Source organism: Hippichthys cyanospilos, chromosome 6 (genome assembly GCF_059441005.1).
Source record: "Hippichthys cyanospilos isolate Australia breed blue-spotted pipefish chromosome 6, RoL_Hcya_1.0, whole genome shotgun sequence".
In the NCBI taxonomy this organism is placed as follows: domain Eukaryota; kingdom Metazoa; phylum Chordata; class Actinopteri; order Syngnathiformes; family Syngnathidae; genus Hippichthys; species Hippichthys cyanospilos.
Window position 1 is genome coordinate 24753331 of NC_142374.1, and position 16656 is coordinate 24769986.

General features: G+C 43.1%; 1 protein-coding gene across 1 annotated transcript in view; it reads left to right on the plus strand.

The window, feature by feature from the left end:
- Positions 1–16656, plus strand: part of insc (INSC spindle orientation adaptor protein) — a 32796-nt gene that overhangs the window by 11349 nt on the left and 4791 nt on the right. Inside the window, exons 2-8 of the mRNA XM_088417813.1 lie at positions 1026–1112; positions 7937–8315; positions 8395–8447; positions 8529–8652; positions 8808–8921; positions 13636–13761; positions 16064–16235. Of these exons, the coding sequence (XP_088273939.1) occupies positions 1054–1112; positions 7937–8315; positions 8395–8447; positions 8529–8652; positions 8808–8921; positions 13636–13761; positions 16064–16235 (1027 nt within the window). The 5' untranslated portion in view covers positions 1026–1053. The remainder of the gene's footprint in view (positions 1–1025; positions 1113–7936; positions 8316–8394; positions 8448–8528; positions 8653–8807; positions 8922–13635; positions 13762–16063; positions 16236–16656) is intronic.

Consider the following 16656-nt stretch of genomic DNA (forward strand, 5'->3'; position numbering starts at 1 on the left):
AGGAACAGTGTAAGTTGAAGAATAGTTTAAGAAAGTAGTCCATAACGGTGCCAAAAAAAGGCGCGGGAACAACAAAAATTATATTGCTAAGATCAAAACAATAAACTCATCAAAATTGAAACCTTGACAGCAACAGTAGACGATAACCCAACAAGAACTGAAATGAGACTGGAAACTAAATACATTCACAACTAACGAGGCAACACAAAACAGATGGAGGAAAAACAGTTGGCAGAGGGAGCTGAGTGGTCAACACACGGGAGGGGGGCAGGTTAACGAGGACAGGTGGACGCAAGGACACTGACAATACACCAATTGGGGAGAGTGCAAAATATTTTCTTTTTCTTCAGGGGTGATTTGCAAAAAATAAGTGAGAAGCACCGTGGTAATCCATAAGACGGCCGTGTTCTTCCACACAAACCTCCTCTAAGGACTGCACTTGGAGGACAAGAGAGCAAACCGCTCAAAAGAGTTCCCATAAAAGCCCGACGTATAAAAACATGTGTTGTCACGCACGTGTGAGATACATTGTCACTTCTTGCAAACTATCGGTTGTTAATTAAACCCAACAGTAAAAAGAGAAGGAGCAGCCGCCCCGCAAGATATCATTAACTAAAAAGGATTAAAGACGGGCTATCCGGAAGGCGGTGGCGGCGTCGAGGGGGGTTGGGCAGAGTGCATCCGTGGCATCTCCCGTTTGAAAATGGACTAATCCAAATGGGATTCATCAATAAAAAAGAGTGGAATAAAGTTGCGGCACTTAAGGCTCAAAGTAGCGACGAGAGAGAAAGAGAGAGCCGCCCTGGCTGGCGGCCAGCCAATAAATTAGAAGATAAGAAATATGATTCCGCCGCAGCATCCTCGCAGCGACTCCTAACCGAGAGTTTCATTCATAATTGAATTAGTCGCACCCAAAGAAAGGCAAGACAAGAGCGGAACACTCGGTGACGGATCAATACGGGGACGTTCAAGCTGGTCGTTCCTGTTCCTTGCAAGTCTAATTAAATGTTTCCTTCGTGTTCCAGGTGATAATCTGAAGCGCTGGAGGAAAACATGGCGACGCCGCAGTGCAGCTCCAGGCAGAGCAGCTCGCTATCGTCTTCTCCCAGCAGGCAAGTAGAAGGGCGCCAGGGAGGCCTCGTCCGCGCAATGGGGTTTGGCGCGGGATGGTTATTGTGAACGATTCAGTGGCCGTAGCTGTCACAGGAGTGGCTGACGCAATACGAAGCTCGATTTCCACCCTACGCTAAAGACTGGTTCCAAAATGGAAATGAATACATCAGGATCCAGCATAAATAAAGGTTCCTTGCCACAATAGCCCCGCAGCTACAGATCTTTTACTGTAAAAAATGCCATCACTGTTATAAGAGTGGTTAATTGAATAAAAGCCCCGTTGCCCCCAAAGAGAACTGGTTCCAAAAGGTTCCACACACACACGTATCGTCACCCTAACCAGTCCCGTGTATCTGGCCTCGTTTTTTATTTTGTTATGAAGATCCGAGCCACAAAAATGTAAATATTTAGGAACTCATGTTTTAATGTTTTGTTTTTATATGTTAAGATTACGAAACAAATACCAAAGTACAGTAATTGTTTACGGTTTTATTTTTTTTTATTGCCCAATAGACATCATATATGGCAACATTTTAAAACATCCCCCCAAAAAACAGTCCTCGAGGGCCGGTATCCTGCATGTTTCCTGGTTGTCTCTCCCCAGCACACCTGAATCAAATGCTTATTGCTTATTAGCAAGCTCTGCAGGAGCTTGAAAATGATCCTAATCACTTGAATTAGGTGTGTTTGAGAGAGGTTTAAAAACATGCAGGATACCGGCCCGCGAGGACTGGATTTCGACACCCGTGAGCTAATGAAAAGTTATTTTAATTGAAGAATAACCTTCGATTGTGTCGAGTCCATTGAAAATGGAAAGAAGGTCCATTTTTACAAAGTATAGTAATGCTAGGGTGGAGACCTTAGCCACACGTGCAAATACACTTGCGACCTCAAAACATCTGCGTGTACGTCGGAAACCAAAACACGGACCACTTGTGGCTTTTAAAGTTCCAGGTTTTTGGATGAACCATCAGCCAGGGATTTACTGAATCACCTCCAGGGAAGAGATGTTTTGTATGATAGAGCGTGAGAGCAAACGCGCATTGAGACGGTCTCTTGTAAGTAAACTTGCAGAGTTCAAGCAAGTGCAGGAAAAATGACAGACGATCACATTTACAACGTAGCAGGAGTGAAAGCCGGTCAAATTGACTGTATGTAATTTCTTGGCTTCACTTGAAAGGTCGGCCTACAACATCTGGCAGTCATATGCCTATCGCGGATCGCCACGAGGAGCGAAATGGACCAGTCAGAGGCACGGTTTCTAGTTACCACATGGACGTGAACTTAGAGCGGAACAAAATCAGGGCGGGACATGTAGATGTACCGTTATACTTCTACCCTCTTCTATGGCTCATATGTTGCACGCACAGACCAATGGAAGGCAAAGACGCTGCCTGGGGGATTAAAGCGCGTTAACAGTAAACGCGGCTGAACGATCTCTGGATACTGTAAACGCAGCTGCAATGTGTTGCAAATATAAATGTGCTTTTAGATCATCCATCCATTTTCTAGAACCGCTTATCCTCACAAGGCTCGCAGCCTATTCCAGTTGGCTTCGGGCAGTAGGCAGGGGACACCCTGAACTGGTTTCCAGCCGATTGCAGGGCACAGAGAGACGAACAACCATTCACGCACCCAATCGCCCCTAAGGACAATTTAGTACGTCCAATTCACCCTGCCACGTATGTTTTTGGAGTGAGGGAGGAATCCGGCGTGAGGACCCACGCGGGCTCGCGAGAACATGCAAACTTCACACAGGAAGACCGGAGCCAGGTGGATTTGAACTGTGAACCCTCAACTAATGTTGATCACAGCAATTTCAACATTTCATAACTTCCTGCAAAATCTTTGACAAAGAGGGGACCTCTGTTCTATGGCACAGTCCTCTTCCCGGTGTAGTCTATTGGTCTAACCATTTCTGCAAACGGTTCGTCCACAGAGTCTTTCCTTTTCGCCGAGTTCTCCATAACGGGGCAAAGATTTTACCTTCTGAGGACAGAGCCTCTCTCTTTGGCTCCAAGTTCAACTGACCAACCAGCAGGATGTATAGAGGGACACCCAGATGTACAGTGACGAATGAGCCATGTGCTTTGAGCGCTCATGAAACTGTTTAGTTGTTCAGAAGAACATAGTAGTACAATAGTGTGAATACCGCAGTTTCCAAAGATGCTGTGGGATGCGGGGTTTGGCCCAGTCCAGTAAATGGATCTGCATTTGCAAGCAGATGCATTTGGTTTGATGAAATGTTAATCACACTCTTCTCTCTATGGTGCGTCAAATTTACGATTAAATTAAGACATATTTGTTGTCAATCTGGGATTTAAATTTGCCGAGTCGTTAGATTTACTTCTTTTTGGATGCGTCCCGGTTTCCCCCTCCTTCATTCCAAACCAAAGCCACATTGGTGTGTATTCTCATCTGCCCACATTTCTACTTGGGCTGCCATGCCGGACGCTTTTTCTTCTGTGGTCTTTTGCGGATGTAAGAGCTGGCGCCATGGCCACCATGAAAAACATATCAGACTCATAAAGAGTGACGAGTTACTTCTTTGCTCCTCTTTTAACAAATTAAGAGTTTTAAACGTGCAGCGAAGGCTTTGAATGAATGACAAATCCAGACTGCTGCCACCTTCTGGTATGGAGATATACTAACCTCTGACAGAATGTACGGTAGGCCAGTTTCTGTTGTGCACTGGATTTCTTCATGTAAACATTGAAATGTAATGTTTTCAGAGATAATGTGAGACTTTTAAATGCCCCTTATGCCCATGAAAGTACGGAAGCTTTTTTTGTACATGTACATTTTATACTGTTTATTTTATACTACTGATAACAGAGGCTGCGGGCCAGTGAAAATTGAACTACTGCCACTGAAAACACGTTTGACACACTAACTATTAAGCAAAGTATTTTTAATTTGGAGCATCAGTTTAAACTTTGTTGCAGGCAACAGCAGTTAGTTGGACTGTGCATAGCTACGATTCATCATCCAATACATCGGATGCAAAATGAAGTGGGCTCAACCTGCACTCGTGATTTATGAAGCGTTCTCTCAATTCAAATCACCTGAGGCCTTCCAGTAAGTTTGGAGTAAGAATGTTTTGGGCGACCACACCCCTCCCTATGTCGCAAATTAGTTCCAGCTGCGCTTTAAATCGCCATACTTGAGCGGCGACATCTGCTCTGCTGCACACCTGACCATATGCCTCAAGCTAACTCCGCCACGTCGGCCGACACAACTTCTCTCCGGCTCTCCGTGGCGTGTTTTCACGCAAACTTGCTGTTTTTAGCCACAAATGCACTGACTCACATAGTGTGGCGACGTTTGTCACACAAATCCCCTCTGTTTGCTTAGTGAGGATTTCCCTAGAGCCTGCCAGGAGGAGATGCTTCCACTGTGTCAACATTCTGTCAGCAGGAGTGCCTTCACTAGTTCCCACTCCCAAAAAAAAACCCACCAGTTTGTTGACTTTGCAAAGTGCAAAGAACAAAGTAGGAGCTTAGGTTTTGAAATGACCTGCCAGGACTGCCTGTCCATCAGTCCACAAGCTTGGACCGCTCAAATCAGCTGGGACTGAGCTCAGCCATAATGTGATCCACACGATTATGATGTACTGTATTTCCCGCACTATAAGGCGCATCAGATTATAAGGAGTACCTTCAAGGAATGGTCTATTTCCAAAACTGTTTTTGTATGTAGGGTGCACCACATTATAAGGTGCATAGAATAGAAGCTACAGTAGTGGATGTCAGTCAAACATTTCAATCAGAAATTAAGAATAAAAATTGGGGAGAAAACACCTTTTGATGACATTAAAAGATTGTTTAGCTCAATGGCAAGACAAAGCAAGAGTTTAAAAGAATATAATTATCATTTGAGGCCCAGTAGCCAGCGCCCAGTCAAACACAGAACCTGTGAGTACATGCCAAGCCGAAATCAAGTGTTGACGGTGTAATTAAATTGACATTATCCACCTTGGGTGGTAGTATCAGAGTGCTCACAGGAACAAGATGTCTCCTAAGGACAGAGATATCCAAACTGGACCCTTGAGGACCAGTATCCTGCATGTTTTCATGGTTTCTTTTCCCTTCCAGCTCATTCAAATGATCAAGATCGTTATGAGGCCTCCGCTCAGCTTGCTTGAATCACTCGAATCGAGTGTGTTGGGGAAAAAAAGCTGGAAAACATGCAGGACACCGGCCCTCGAAGACCGAGTTTGGATGCCTCAGCCTACGCCGTGTTTTAACGCCTGAGAATCATTTCTCTTGCTCTGCTGGGTTGGAAGCGACTGTCGTAGTCTGTTAACGATGTTATTTTAAGTCACACCAGTCAGTCAGAAAAAGGCTGCTGATTGAATGATGCTCAAGATAGCAAATGGCTGACTTCCTCCCCCAACCCAGATAACGAGGACCAGTATTAATCCAGGATGACGTATAGCTGCCGAGACCCCGCTCTGGGTTCCGCATGTAAATATTTGTCATGTTTGTCAAACTGAAATACACCGCTTCCCCTTCTTTGGAAAACAGACCTATTATTATCCTCATCATTGACAATTTGCGGCTGGCCAGGCAAGTAAATCCAGCCCGGCTCATTCTTACGCGATGATGTTATATAATATGTGGAAAAATGGTTTGGAAATGGCTCCTTTGGCGCACGGACCAGCTTCCTTTAGGTGTCTCGAAGTGGTTAATTACGTGAAATGATGCCAAAGTGAGAGCAAATGCGCAACTTTCCCCCTCGTCCGCCGCAACAATGAGTGCTCATCAAACCGTCTGAGTGTGACTCACTCGTCGTCGCGTTCATCGAGAGGTTTGCTGACACCTTCCAAAATTACCCTTCCCTTCTCAGTGGGATTCACGTTGTTTCTTTGAATTACTGTTGCAGACTGAATATCCAGCCATCCATTATCATAACCGTGTATCCTCACAAGGGTCGTGGGCATGCCGGAAGACTAACCCAGCCATTTCTGGGTAGTACATCGGGTAGTCAAGTTTATTTGTATACACCCTGAACTGGTTGCCAGCCGATCGCAGGGCAAACAAAGATTAACAACCACTCACAAACACAATTAAGGACAGTTTAGAGTGGCGAATATTACTAGCGTGTTTTTTGAATGTGGCGGGGAAACTGGAGGACCTGAGAAAACTCACACAGGCATGGGGAGAAGATGAAAACTCTACACAGGAGGGCTGGAGCCAAAAGCAACCCACGACCTCTGCACTGTGAGGCAGACAGGCTGCCACTGAGCCGCCCTATTCTCAAAATATTGTATTAAATTTAATAATACGAACAAACTGTAATAAATTGTGACACTGTATTTTCTGGACAATAAACTGCATCACCGGACTATAAGCCAACTCTTTTAGAGTACAGCTATTGATTCACATCTTTTCAGTTCTATTTCATAGTCATAATATTATTATTATTTTTTTACGGCAGATAAGCCGCACAGGACTATAAGCCGCAGGGCTCAAATCATGAGAAAAAAGTTGTGGCATATAGTCCGGAAAGTAAAGTACTTTTAATTGACATTTTCCAGGCTCTATTTTGACGGGCTCCCCCTAAAACATTCAATTGATGAAGTCATTCCGACGATTGACTCTAGATTTGGCGTTGTTTGCATCTCTCCCAAGCTTGTCGAAGCATGCTCGCACAGCCATTCCATCTTACAACATTGAGATGATTACATTGCTTTTTAACAGTCGGTGGTGACTCGGTGGCTTCGTTTCCCAGCCCCTTGCACATATTTTACCTCCGTCAAAAGAAGGCAAAATCATGGGATTGGTATTATTTGCGAAAACCGTGGTTTAATTTCAAATGGTGCAATCCACTGAAGGTCTTAATGCTTCCCCCGTTTGAGCCTTAGGTGTTGATTGGCTTAGGGACCAATGTGACGTAGTTTTGTTCCCGTGGAGGCTTGGCGGTGATGGCTGAATTCCGCATTGAACGAGACCTTTGCGTGACCCAAACAAAAGCCCGCATTGATTTGCTTTCATAAACCGCTGGCTGCTGTTGGGTTTGTTAGTGGATTAGACAGAAATGGAGCTGTGGCTTTTTTTTAATGATTTCGTCCTGTGTAGCTGAAACCCAATACCTGGCTGCGCAAGCGTCATGCGTCCGGACAGCTCGCCAATGGAAAATGTGTGTTTGGTGAGCACACACTGCCACGATCCACTACGTCCGCCTTCAGTGTGGCCTACTACAGATGGTGCCCGGGGAGGAAAATTAAGATCTGTTGTAGGCATTGAGCTGGCCACTTTGAGTACTCCCTAGGTGCCTGGACTCGAAATTGCCCTTTTAAGCCGCAGTTCATTAGGCAGGTATTGATGTGTTTGCTTGGCGAAGCCACTTGTGGAGCGCCCGGTACTACTCCGTGGATTCTTGTAATGAGCAGCTTTTGGTCAAATAGTTGTCAAAAATCACAGGGCACCACATGCACCATATTTTTGAACATTAAATTGGAGTGGATTGATCAGAGGCGGGCAGTCTGTTCAGACAAGACTACCCATCCTTCGTCAGTTTACCTGACGGACAGCCGAAGGACAAAAACATTTGAAAAATGACAGACGAAGCCCGACAGAACATTACATTTTGTCCGTCATATTGTTGGAATTGTCACTACCTGTGTTATGTGTCATCATTAACAACTGTTTATTACCCGATCAGAGCTTCAAAATTTCAATGACGGAAGGGCTTCCACATCCCGAAGAGATTGTAAATGACAGACCGGCAAAAAAATGTAAAATGCCTACCTCTGCATTTGACTTTGACTAAATGTGGGGAATTTTGCCTCTGTCCCTGCGATTGTCCACACACACAGCAGCAGTCGCATGCAGTGCCTGCAGGTGGACTCCGTCCAGCGCTGGATGGAGGACCTGCGTCACATGACGGAGGTGGAGTGCATGTGCGTGCTCCAGGCCAAACCCATAGAGGTCGAAGATGATTCCCAGCAGGCCGAGCTGATCGTGTCCGCCGGGGCGGGGACAGGGGCGGCGGCGGGAGACCACGTGGCCCGCAACAACCTGCAGACCCTGCTTCGCCGGGCCCTCGTGGTCAGCACCGAGCTGGGTAAGATGTTCCAGCGGCTGGAAAAGGGACGCTGGCAGAGGGTCCACAGTACAGCGGTGCGGGCAAACTGCCACGTCCGCTCCCTGGTGCACGAGTACAGCGCGGCGCGCGGCACGCCGCCCGAGATGCAGAAGGTGATCTGGATGTCGGGCTTTTCGAGTATTCAACTGATGATGTCGGTCACTCATCCACGTGGCATCGCTTCTGTTGTAGTACGAGACGTCTCTCCTGGAGAAGTGCATGGAACTGACGAATATCACAGAAAGGTCACTGATTCCCCGACGATGCATCGTGAACATTCATGTTTTGGCCGAAGCACGTCTATTTACGGCCACTTTACCCAGCAGGTGCCTTCAAACAGAGGACGAGTTCTTCCTGAAGTCCATGAGGGATGCCATTCATGAGATCCTGACTGATGTCAGCGATTCATTCAGCACGATGATTGACATGGCATTAGCCAATGAGATCCAGGTACTGTATGTACCGTATACTTTCTTCTACTTTACAGACTAATGTTGTTTTGGCCTCTGTGTCAAAATCACTTGAGTCTTGATGATGTCTTGGCCTCCGTTGGTGTAGTCTTGGCTTGATTTTTCGTCAGTCAGTTCATTGATGGTTTCTTGCAGGTTCTGATCAAGCAGATTGAATCTTCAGACAACGTTCACACCATCGGCAGTGCCATCAGCAACCTGCTGTCCCTCACCCAGGATGGACCTCAGCTCTGCAGCATCATCGCCAAGGTAATGAGGTGCCAGCTTCCAACTTGAGTCCAGTGTCTCTACATTAAGATGTCATTGAAATCTCTGTTTAAACTGTAGGGATGTTTGATACATCTTTTTTGACACCGATACGAGTGCAATTTTGCAATCTTTACGTATCAATTCTGAGTACAGACAAGTCACGAATGTTGTGAGATCAGAACGTGGAACGTTGCCCTTCACTGTTTCTCCCCACGCCAGCCGGCATCCATGACGGCTTGTACAAGGGCTGAAGGACACAAGTCAAGCCATGTTTTCCTTTTCATAATGGGTCAACGTCCGCCGAAAAAATGATCCTTGCAGCCTCGTTGTTGACAACAAAGAGGCAATAGGGCGGCACTTGGCGAAAGTGCAGTTTTGCGACGTTCCATGCAAACACTCTATTTCGCGTTTGATTTAATGTTATTCAAACACAGTTATGTGCAAAAAAAATTGGTCTGTTTTGAGTTATGCGTTTATAAGTCAACCTCCTAATACGCGGGTTGAAAATGAGGAAAAAAAACTGGACTTGTACTCGGAGAAATGTGGTAGTTGTCATTGGGCAGATGCTTAAGTGCCTTGTTTACGTAAACTTTGTCGTTGTGTTTGGCGTCTTTAACAATCTATGCGTGTAGCCAGCCTTTTAAGTGTAACAGACTGTTTAAGTGCAAAATCGGGCAAGCAGATCAGACAGCAAGTCTCAATCGGGCCATTAGTTAGCCGGCCGCTTCCAGGACGCACACAGATCGCAAGATCAATACTGTCAGTTCCCATTAGCACAGAGCGTTGATCACGTGGCTTAGTCATGTCTACCTATCAATCCGCCCCACCTTTCACAAGGCCGGAGAGTGGGAGGCAGCCTTCCAGTAGTCCCTAATGATTGGCTGCCACTAAATGACATCCCGCCACCTCACACACACACACACACACACACACACTTAGGAAAGCGCACACATTGCACAAGCAAGTGCGTAATTTCTGGCTAGTTTCCAAACTCCTCCAATCCTCATTATCATTTTCCGCAGAGTGCATACTTATCTTCTTTTTTTCCCCCTTTCTCCTGTTAAATGCGATTACATTTTTAAATGCTGGGAAGGAGAGCTGATATTTCCTCTGTGGTGACACACAGTGTTTACATAAAAAGTTGGGAGTAACTGTGATACATAAATTGATGAGTCAGAATGCACATCAGGCAGATTGTGGCTCCGAAATGACTTGTATGTTTTCCAAATTGTATGTTTTGAAAGAACTACTCTAAATTTGAATAACTTAAGGACAGAGCAGCTTTACATGGTAAAATTAACAGTGGTTAACTTATTTTTACACTTGTACGGCCATTAAAAATATGGATTAATGAATGGACAAATGAAAAACTTGATTTTACGATGATGCAAAATGTTTTTACATGGTAATATGAACATTACATGCCAAAATGATAACAAAAATCAAACGAACAAAAAAAAAACGTTTATAGAGCTCAAAGGCAATTTACTCACTGAAAGTGAAGATTTATGGTGGTCAAGACGATCCATCCCGCAAGATGATCCATTAGCAATGAAGGCGGATGTTGACGGTCTTGACCCCCAAAAAGTTGCAATTTCGGTGTCGTATTCGGTCTCCAAGGTGAGTAGGAACCTCTCAAAACATATTTCATCAGCGCAGCCAAAATTCCACCCGTCATTCAAAACACTGTGTCTTAGAATACATTTAATCACTTAGCCACGGGAAGCTAGTTAGCATTTAGCCTATCTGAACATTCAATCAAAGGATGCAAATGTAATTACGTCACGAGACCTGTGGACTCAAGGTAGACCCTACCTAGCAACGCATGCTTAGACTGAAAATTGATTGGATGAGAGCGTCGACGTATACAAACTATAAAGGAAGTGCTATCGATAGAGAGCGCCTCAACCCAGGAGAGAGCAATCAAATCAAGACAATGGAATATCGGGAGCAATAAATTCACACATTCAAAGTGTTACTGTGACATTTTAGAGGTATCCAGACATTCACAAGTAAGTACAGTTTTATTTTCATTGGAGCAATAACACGGAAGCCAGACATTCCTGAATAATTTATTTGACGTTTAAGAGATTGCTTGTGGCTCCTTGCTCTTGCTTCAGGCCTTTAGCCACAATAATCTTACTTTTTCTAAATTTGTTTTTCCTAGTTATGTGGCTTTGCTGCGTTTTCAATGGTTATTTAAGGCGTCTATAGTGAACACATTGAAGCAAAAATAGCCAAAGTTCATCTCAAATATTTACACCAAGGACCAATATTAAAGTACTAAAGCACAAAAAAAAAAAATACACAACTCGCCAATAAATTACATTTGAACGATAGGCGCAAGTGTTCATCGAAACCGAGAGTTTTATTCTATAACATACACTGCAAAAAATGCTAAGAAGAAAAACACCTGTCAATGGGGTATGATTTTTTTGCTTTGCCTAGAAAACTTTTTCTAATGGTCTTTCTTAAAATTGACTTTTTAAAGTGTCTACTTAACATTCATTCATTATGCCGATTGATAAATAATTCTCAGCTTAAATATAACGGTAAAATATAAATATATCTAAATAGAATGGTTTGTCCTGACCATGGCAGGAAAACAGAAAAACACAAATGAAGGGAATTACTACCAAAACAACACTGTAGGAATTCTCTGTATCTAATTTAAAATATTCAGTTAAACACATATGATTGGCACTTTTATGCATAATTGCCTCATTAGAACTGAAAAAGAAGATATGGTTATTGTATACTGGCAACATAAAAAAAAAAAAATGCTGGTTTTTGCAGGGAGTGCAGAACTGCTATCTCTGGCCCTTCATTGTGCTCATGCAATGTCCATGAGAACTAAACATACTCTCAAAGCGTTTTGCGTGTGTGTGTGTGTGTGTGTGTGTAAATAAAGTGTTGATTCTGGTGATATGTGCACAGCGGAGTGTAAATGACAGAATTACACGCCGCATTTTTCCATTCGTGCAAATGCATAGCTGCAGAGAGTCATTTTTAGCCTTACGCGTGATAATGTCGGCGGGTGAAGTCTGCGAAAATGACGACAAATTTGCCCGACGGCGTGTGAAAAAGCAAAGGGGCCTTGCAGGTGAAACAAATGATAATTTAAACGCATTACAGGATATTTCTCAGCAGGATTCAAGAAGCAAGCATTTTCTTTACAGCCCGTCTAGAGATAGTGTTGACTAACTAAATCGTGACAGTTTTGAGTTCTCGCGGTGATTCTCAATTTTTTTTTTTCAATGATGCACTCCCTGTGAAACATTTTTTTCAAACCAGCACAAAGCATTTTGGGATGAAAAAAACCTATTAAAACAGTGTTATGCAACAGTTATTTGATTTAATAAACTTTTAATTAAATTTCTATTGGTACATCTAGGTGTATTTGATCCAGCTACTCCTAACGACAGATCGTGTGATATTATGTGTTTTATTTTTGGCTCGTCTGCTGGAAAATCGCATAACCAGTGGTCACTGCAACACAATTTAGAGTCACTGCAACACAATTTAGCAATGAGATGTGTCGTGTTCCAATTAATTTGCTCTTAATTTGAAAAGGAGAATATACAGTTTCTTCCCGACGTGGCATCAGAAGCATTAAAGGACATTTTCCATAGGAAAAAGTTTTTTTGTTGTTTTTGGTCTATAATTATTTTGATCGTGAAATTATTTTTCATGTACAATTAATACTTTTAGAACACATTTTACCAAATGCTGTCGACTGAAAATGACAATGTGCTGAAGGCTCTAATAACGAAGAATCGTAGCTCACATGACCAATAGGTGAGCCGTGAATGGTCGTTAGTTTCTGGCTAAAAAAAACAAAGTTGCCAGTTGTCTTCATTTTTGTATGCATTTTTTTATTCCCAATCAGTTTTTGCCGGCCTCCAATTTCAAAATGTTACAAACACATTTAAAATTGATATGACCGCAGTCATACCGGGCCACTGACAGAAACTATAATTACAATGTGGCCCACGTGTCAATTATTGTTCTTTTTTGAACCACAAAAAGAAGGCGTACGTGTCAGGAAGGAAGCAAGATGGCCGCAAAGAAGTTGAAACCGGCAGGTCCCACATTGCAAAGTGACGCAGAGCCAAATGCATGGGAATAGAATTGCTAATGAAGGCCTATGGGCACGTAAAAGTCGAGGCAAACATTATTTTGTGACGGCCCATCTACGTCAACAGAAGGTGACGCTTAGATGACAACAAAACGTTGAAAAGTATTACAATGGATAAACATTGCATATTTCATGAGCTGAAAACATTGAGAAGATGATGAGAAGCCGTCCATGCAAACACACTTCCAGGTCGTCATCTGCGTGCAAATAGGTGGAATTACCTGGTGGAAGGACAGCCATTATCCTAATAAGGCCATTAGAGCGCCCGTGTGTTGTTCACGCTGTGGAGTGGCCAATCACGCTGCCCTCCACACCTTGACCGCTCTTTCCCGTTTGGATGATTGGACACCCCCGGTCCTGCCAAGACCACAGTCAGAATATTTGTTCCGTCTGAAAAACGAACAGAAAAAAAAAACAAAGCACGCTGATAATGAATAATCCAAGATGCTTGACCATCACGAATGGGACCGTTCGCAGTGTAGTGGAAAGTTCCGCCAGAAATGATTATTTTCTTTCCTGTGTCCAAAAAGTTATACGGTCCGATAATCAAGCAAACATTTCCGGATGTCTTTTCAGGAAGGAGCTGTGGTGTCATTGTTCAAGATCTGCCGGCAGGATCGCTTCAAAGACCTCTACGCTCACGCTCTGAGAACCGTGGCCTCCATCTGCTGCGTCGAGGAGGGCATCAAGCAGCTCGACAAGGTACCAGTGCAAAACCATCTTGAAAAAATCAGATATCGCTCTGTTGTTTCAATACAGGAGCGTCAAACTTTTTCCTTGGAGGAACTTTTTTTTTTAACCTTTAACAACTGTTCACTGTTCGTTCTATGTTTGCGTTTTACATTGTTTTCACAGGTTACACGTTAGTCTAAAACTGAAAAAAGTACATCAAAATGGCTTAAATAATCAGAAAAAATAAAATAATGATCATAACAATATTTTTTTTTTCATATATATATGCAAACAAGTTTATGAGTGCCTGAGATCACTTGAAATATACGGCGCAGGCCAGTTAAAAATGGTTGAAATGGTTAAAAATGTCCCCTGGGCTGCAGCTCGGACACTATTTTAACACCAGCTGTACTAATGGCTTTCAAAATCAGTTGGGCTCTGATTCAAATCAACCACAATATTTCTCCACCTACATGTTAGCAAAGCATTTCTTCAAAGTCTATTCTGCTTGTCAGCTGTAGGGAGAGCCCAAGAGTAACACGCGATGATCCCTACTGGTATTTCAACCTTTACCTGCCTTGTTTTTGTTTTTTGTTTTTGTTTTTTTTTCAAGTAGAATGGTCTCGCAAAGCTCTGTATGCTAAGCGTCCGTATCCGAGTATTTTTGCAAATGTGAGACCGATGGGACCAAAGGAAGCTTTCAGGCGTGAAAAGTCTTTTAAAGCAAAGTCCGCTCCTGATGAGCGGGGCGTCCTCGGGGGAGCGTCCGTCAGCCGCGTCCGATCAGCCTCGACAAACACAACTGTCGCCGCCGAGTGTGGCGGCGCTGCGCAGGTGCTGTTTATCAGCCGATGCGCCGCTGCCTTTCATCCCCTAATGGCAATTTATGTAAGCACGACATGGTGCATGATGGCGAACAAAATTTGGGAGCGGACGGGATGATTGACAGATAGTCAATTCTCTTGGGTGACTGGATCACGAGTAGCGAAAATACACCTTTGATTGACGGCCTGTATAAATGCACTGAAAAAAAATGGGGAAAATTCTCACGAGAGGGTGAATCCGCCCACTTTGACAAGGTGTCAATACCGAGTCCCGAGACCGAGTCCAAATCTTGGGACTTCAAGGAAGTGAATTCAAATTGAGGTTTTTCTTTAACAAAAGGATATTCTCCTGTTGTTAAATACGAAATGCTGCCCTTCAATTTTGAATTTAGTACATTGCTTCCAGTCTACAATGCAGTCCAGGCGTTTATGTGAGGTGAACCCCGAGAGGAACACCCTCTTTTCGGGAGTGGGTGCTGCCAGGAAACTGGGATTTGATGTGAGGGGGGGCACGGTTTGATTATTGGGGGATGTTTTCACGTCGGCGCTGTTGACGTCCACGGAGACCGAAATAGGGAGGTGTCCCGTGAACGTGGGCGCACTGATGCTCATCAGGGGACGAGAATGAATGACAGGTGTGGCTGGATGACAGCTTTTTTTTATGTTTGTTTGTTTTTTTATGCCCGTCTCCAAACTTTTGTTTACCCAAAGATATTATAGATTCTTGCTTCTTCAAACTGTGATTATTCCAGAGGTGATTCCAAAAGCATACAATGAAATATTTAATGTTTAATTATTTGCATTATGCATACTTTATATCGTTTGCGGTTTTTATAATCACATTGTCAATCAAAACTTTCAAAAAATATGTGCATAACAGAATGAAACATAGGGCAGATTTGGAGTGTAACACTGCCTTCTTGTGGACAACGTTTGGAATTGCATAAAAATGGACTCAATTGAGTCAAGGCTAGAGAAAAAAAATGACGATAAAATATGCATTTTTAATCGTGTTATTTTATTTTTATGTATTTAATTTTGGATTAAATCCTATCTTTTTTGTAGTAATTGATGTTTTTGACGAATGAATAATTCCTCATTTATTAACCAAAGAATTCCTCATTTATTAACCAAACAAAATAGCAAAACGGCATGAGAAAATCTCAATTACGTCAGCAATAATCAGAAGTCTTTTTTGGGGATCCAAAACTAAAAGGCCATAATTGAAAAACATTATTAGCATTGTAACTTTTTCGTTGTTGTTGTTTTGAACAAAAAGCATAGGTGTTGAACTCCAGTCCTCAAGGGTAGACGTTCTGCATATTTTCCGGTTTTCTCGCTTCAACTCACCAAATTCAAACGATTAGCTTATTAGCAAGCTATATAGGAGGTTGAAAATGATCCTGATCATTTTGACCAGGTGTGTTTGAGAGAGAAGCTTCGAAAACATGCGGGATACCGGCCCTCGACAACCGGAGTTTGACAGCCACTTATTTGTCCCCGAACAGGTGGACGGCATCCTCTGCCTGGCGGACATCCTGACGGACGACGGCAGCGTGGAGGCGGCGCGGGCTGAGGCGGCGGCGGTGGTGGCGCAGATCACGTCGCCGCACCACAGCTCCACGCAGCACCTGGCCAGCTTCCTGGAAAGCATGCACGACATTGTCACCGCGCTCATCAGTGAGTCATCACATAGGAAAAGAATCTTGTTCTCACATTCAAACCGGCCTTTGTTTTGGTTTGGTTTTTTTAACTCCAAAATGGAATCAATCAACATAAATATGGAGGACCCAAAGTGCCAAAATTGAATAAATAAATTAAAGTGTCATTAATTAATGAAATGTTTTACTAACAAAGTAATTATTTCATTACTTTAATCAATTTGTCGTTAATTAATGAAATGTTTCCTTAATGTATTATATATGGAATTAAATAAATCAATGTTTCTTTAAATGTATCATTAATTAAATGACCAATTAGACAGTATGTTAAAAAAATATATTTAAAAAAATATATATATTCCGATTTAATTAATTATTTTTATACACTGAAAATATGGTTAAAAAGCAGTTACCAATCGTTGAAAGTTGATTTATATTGC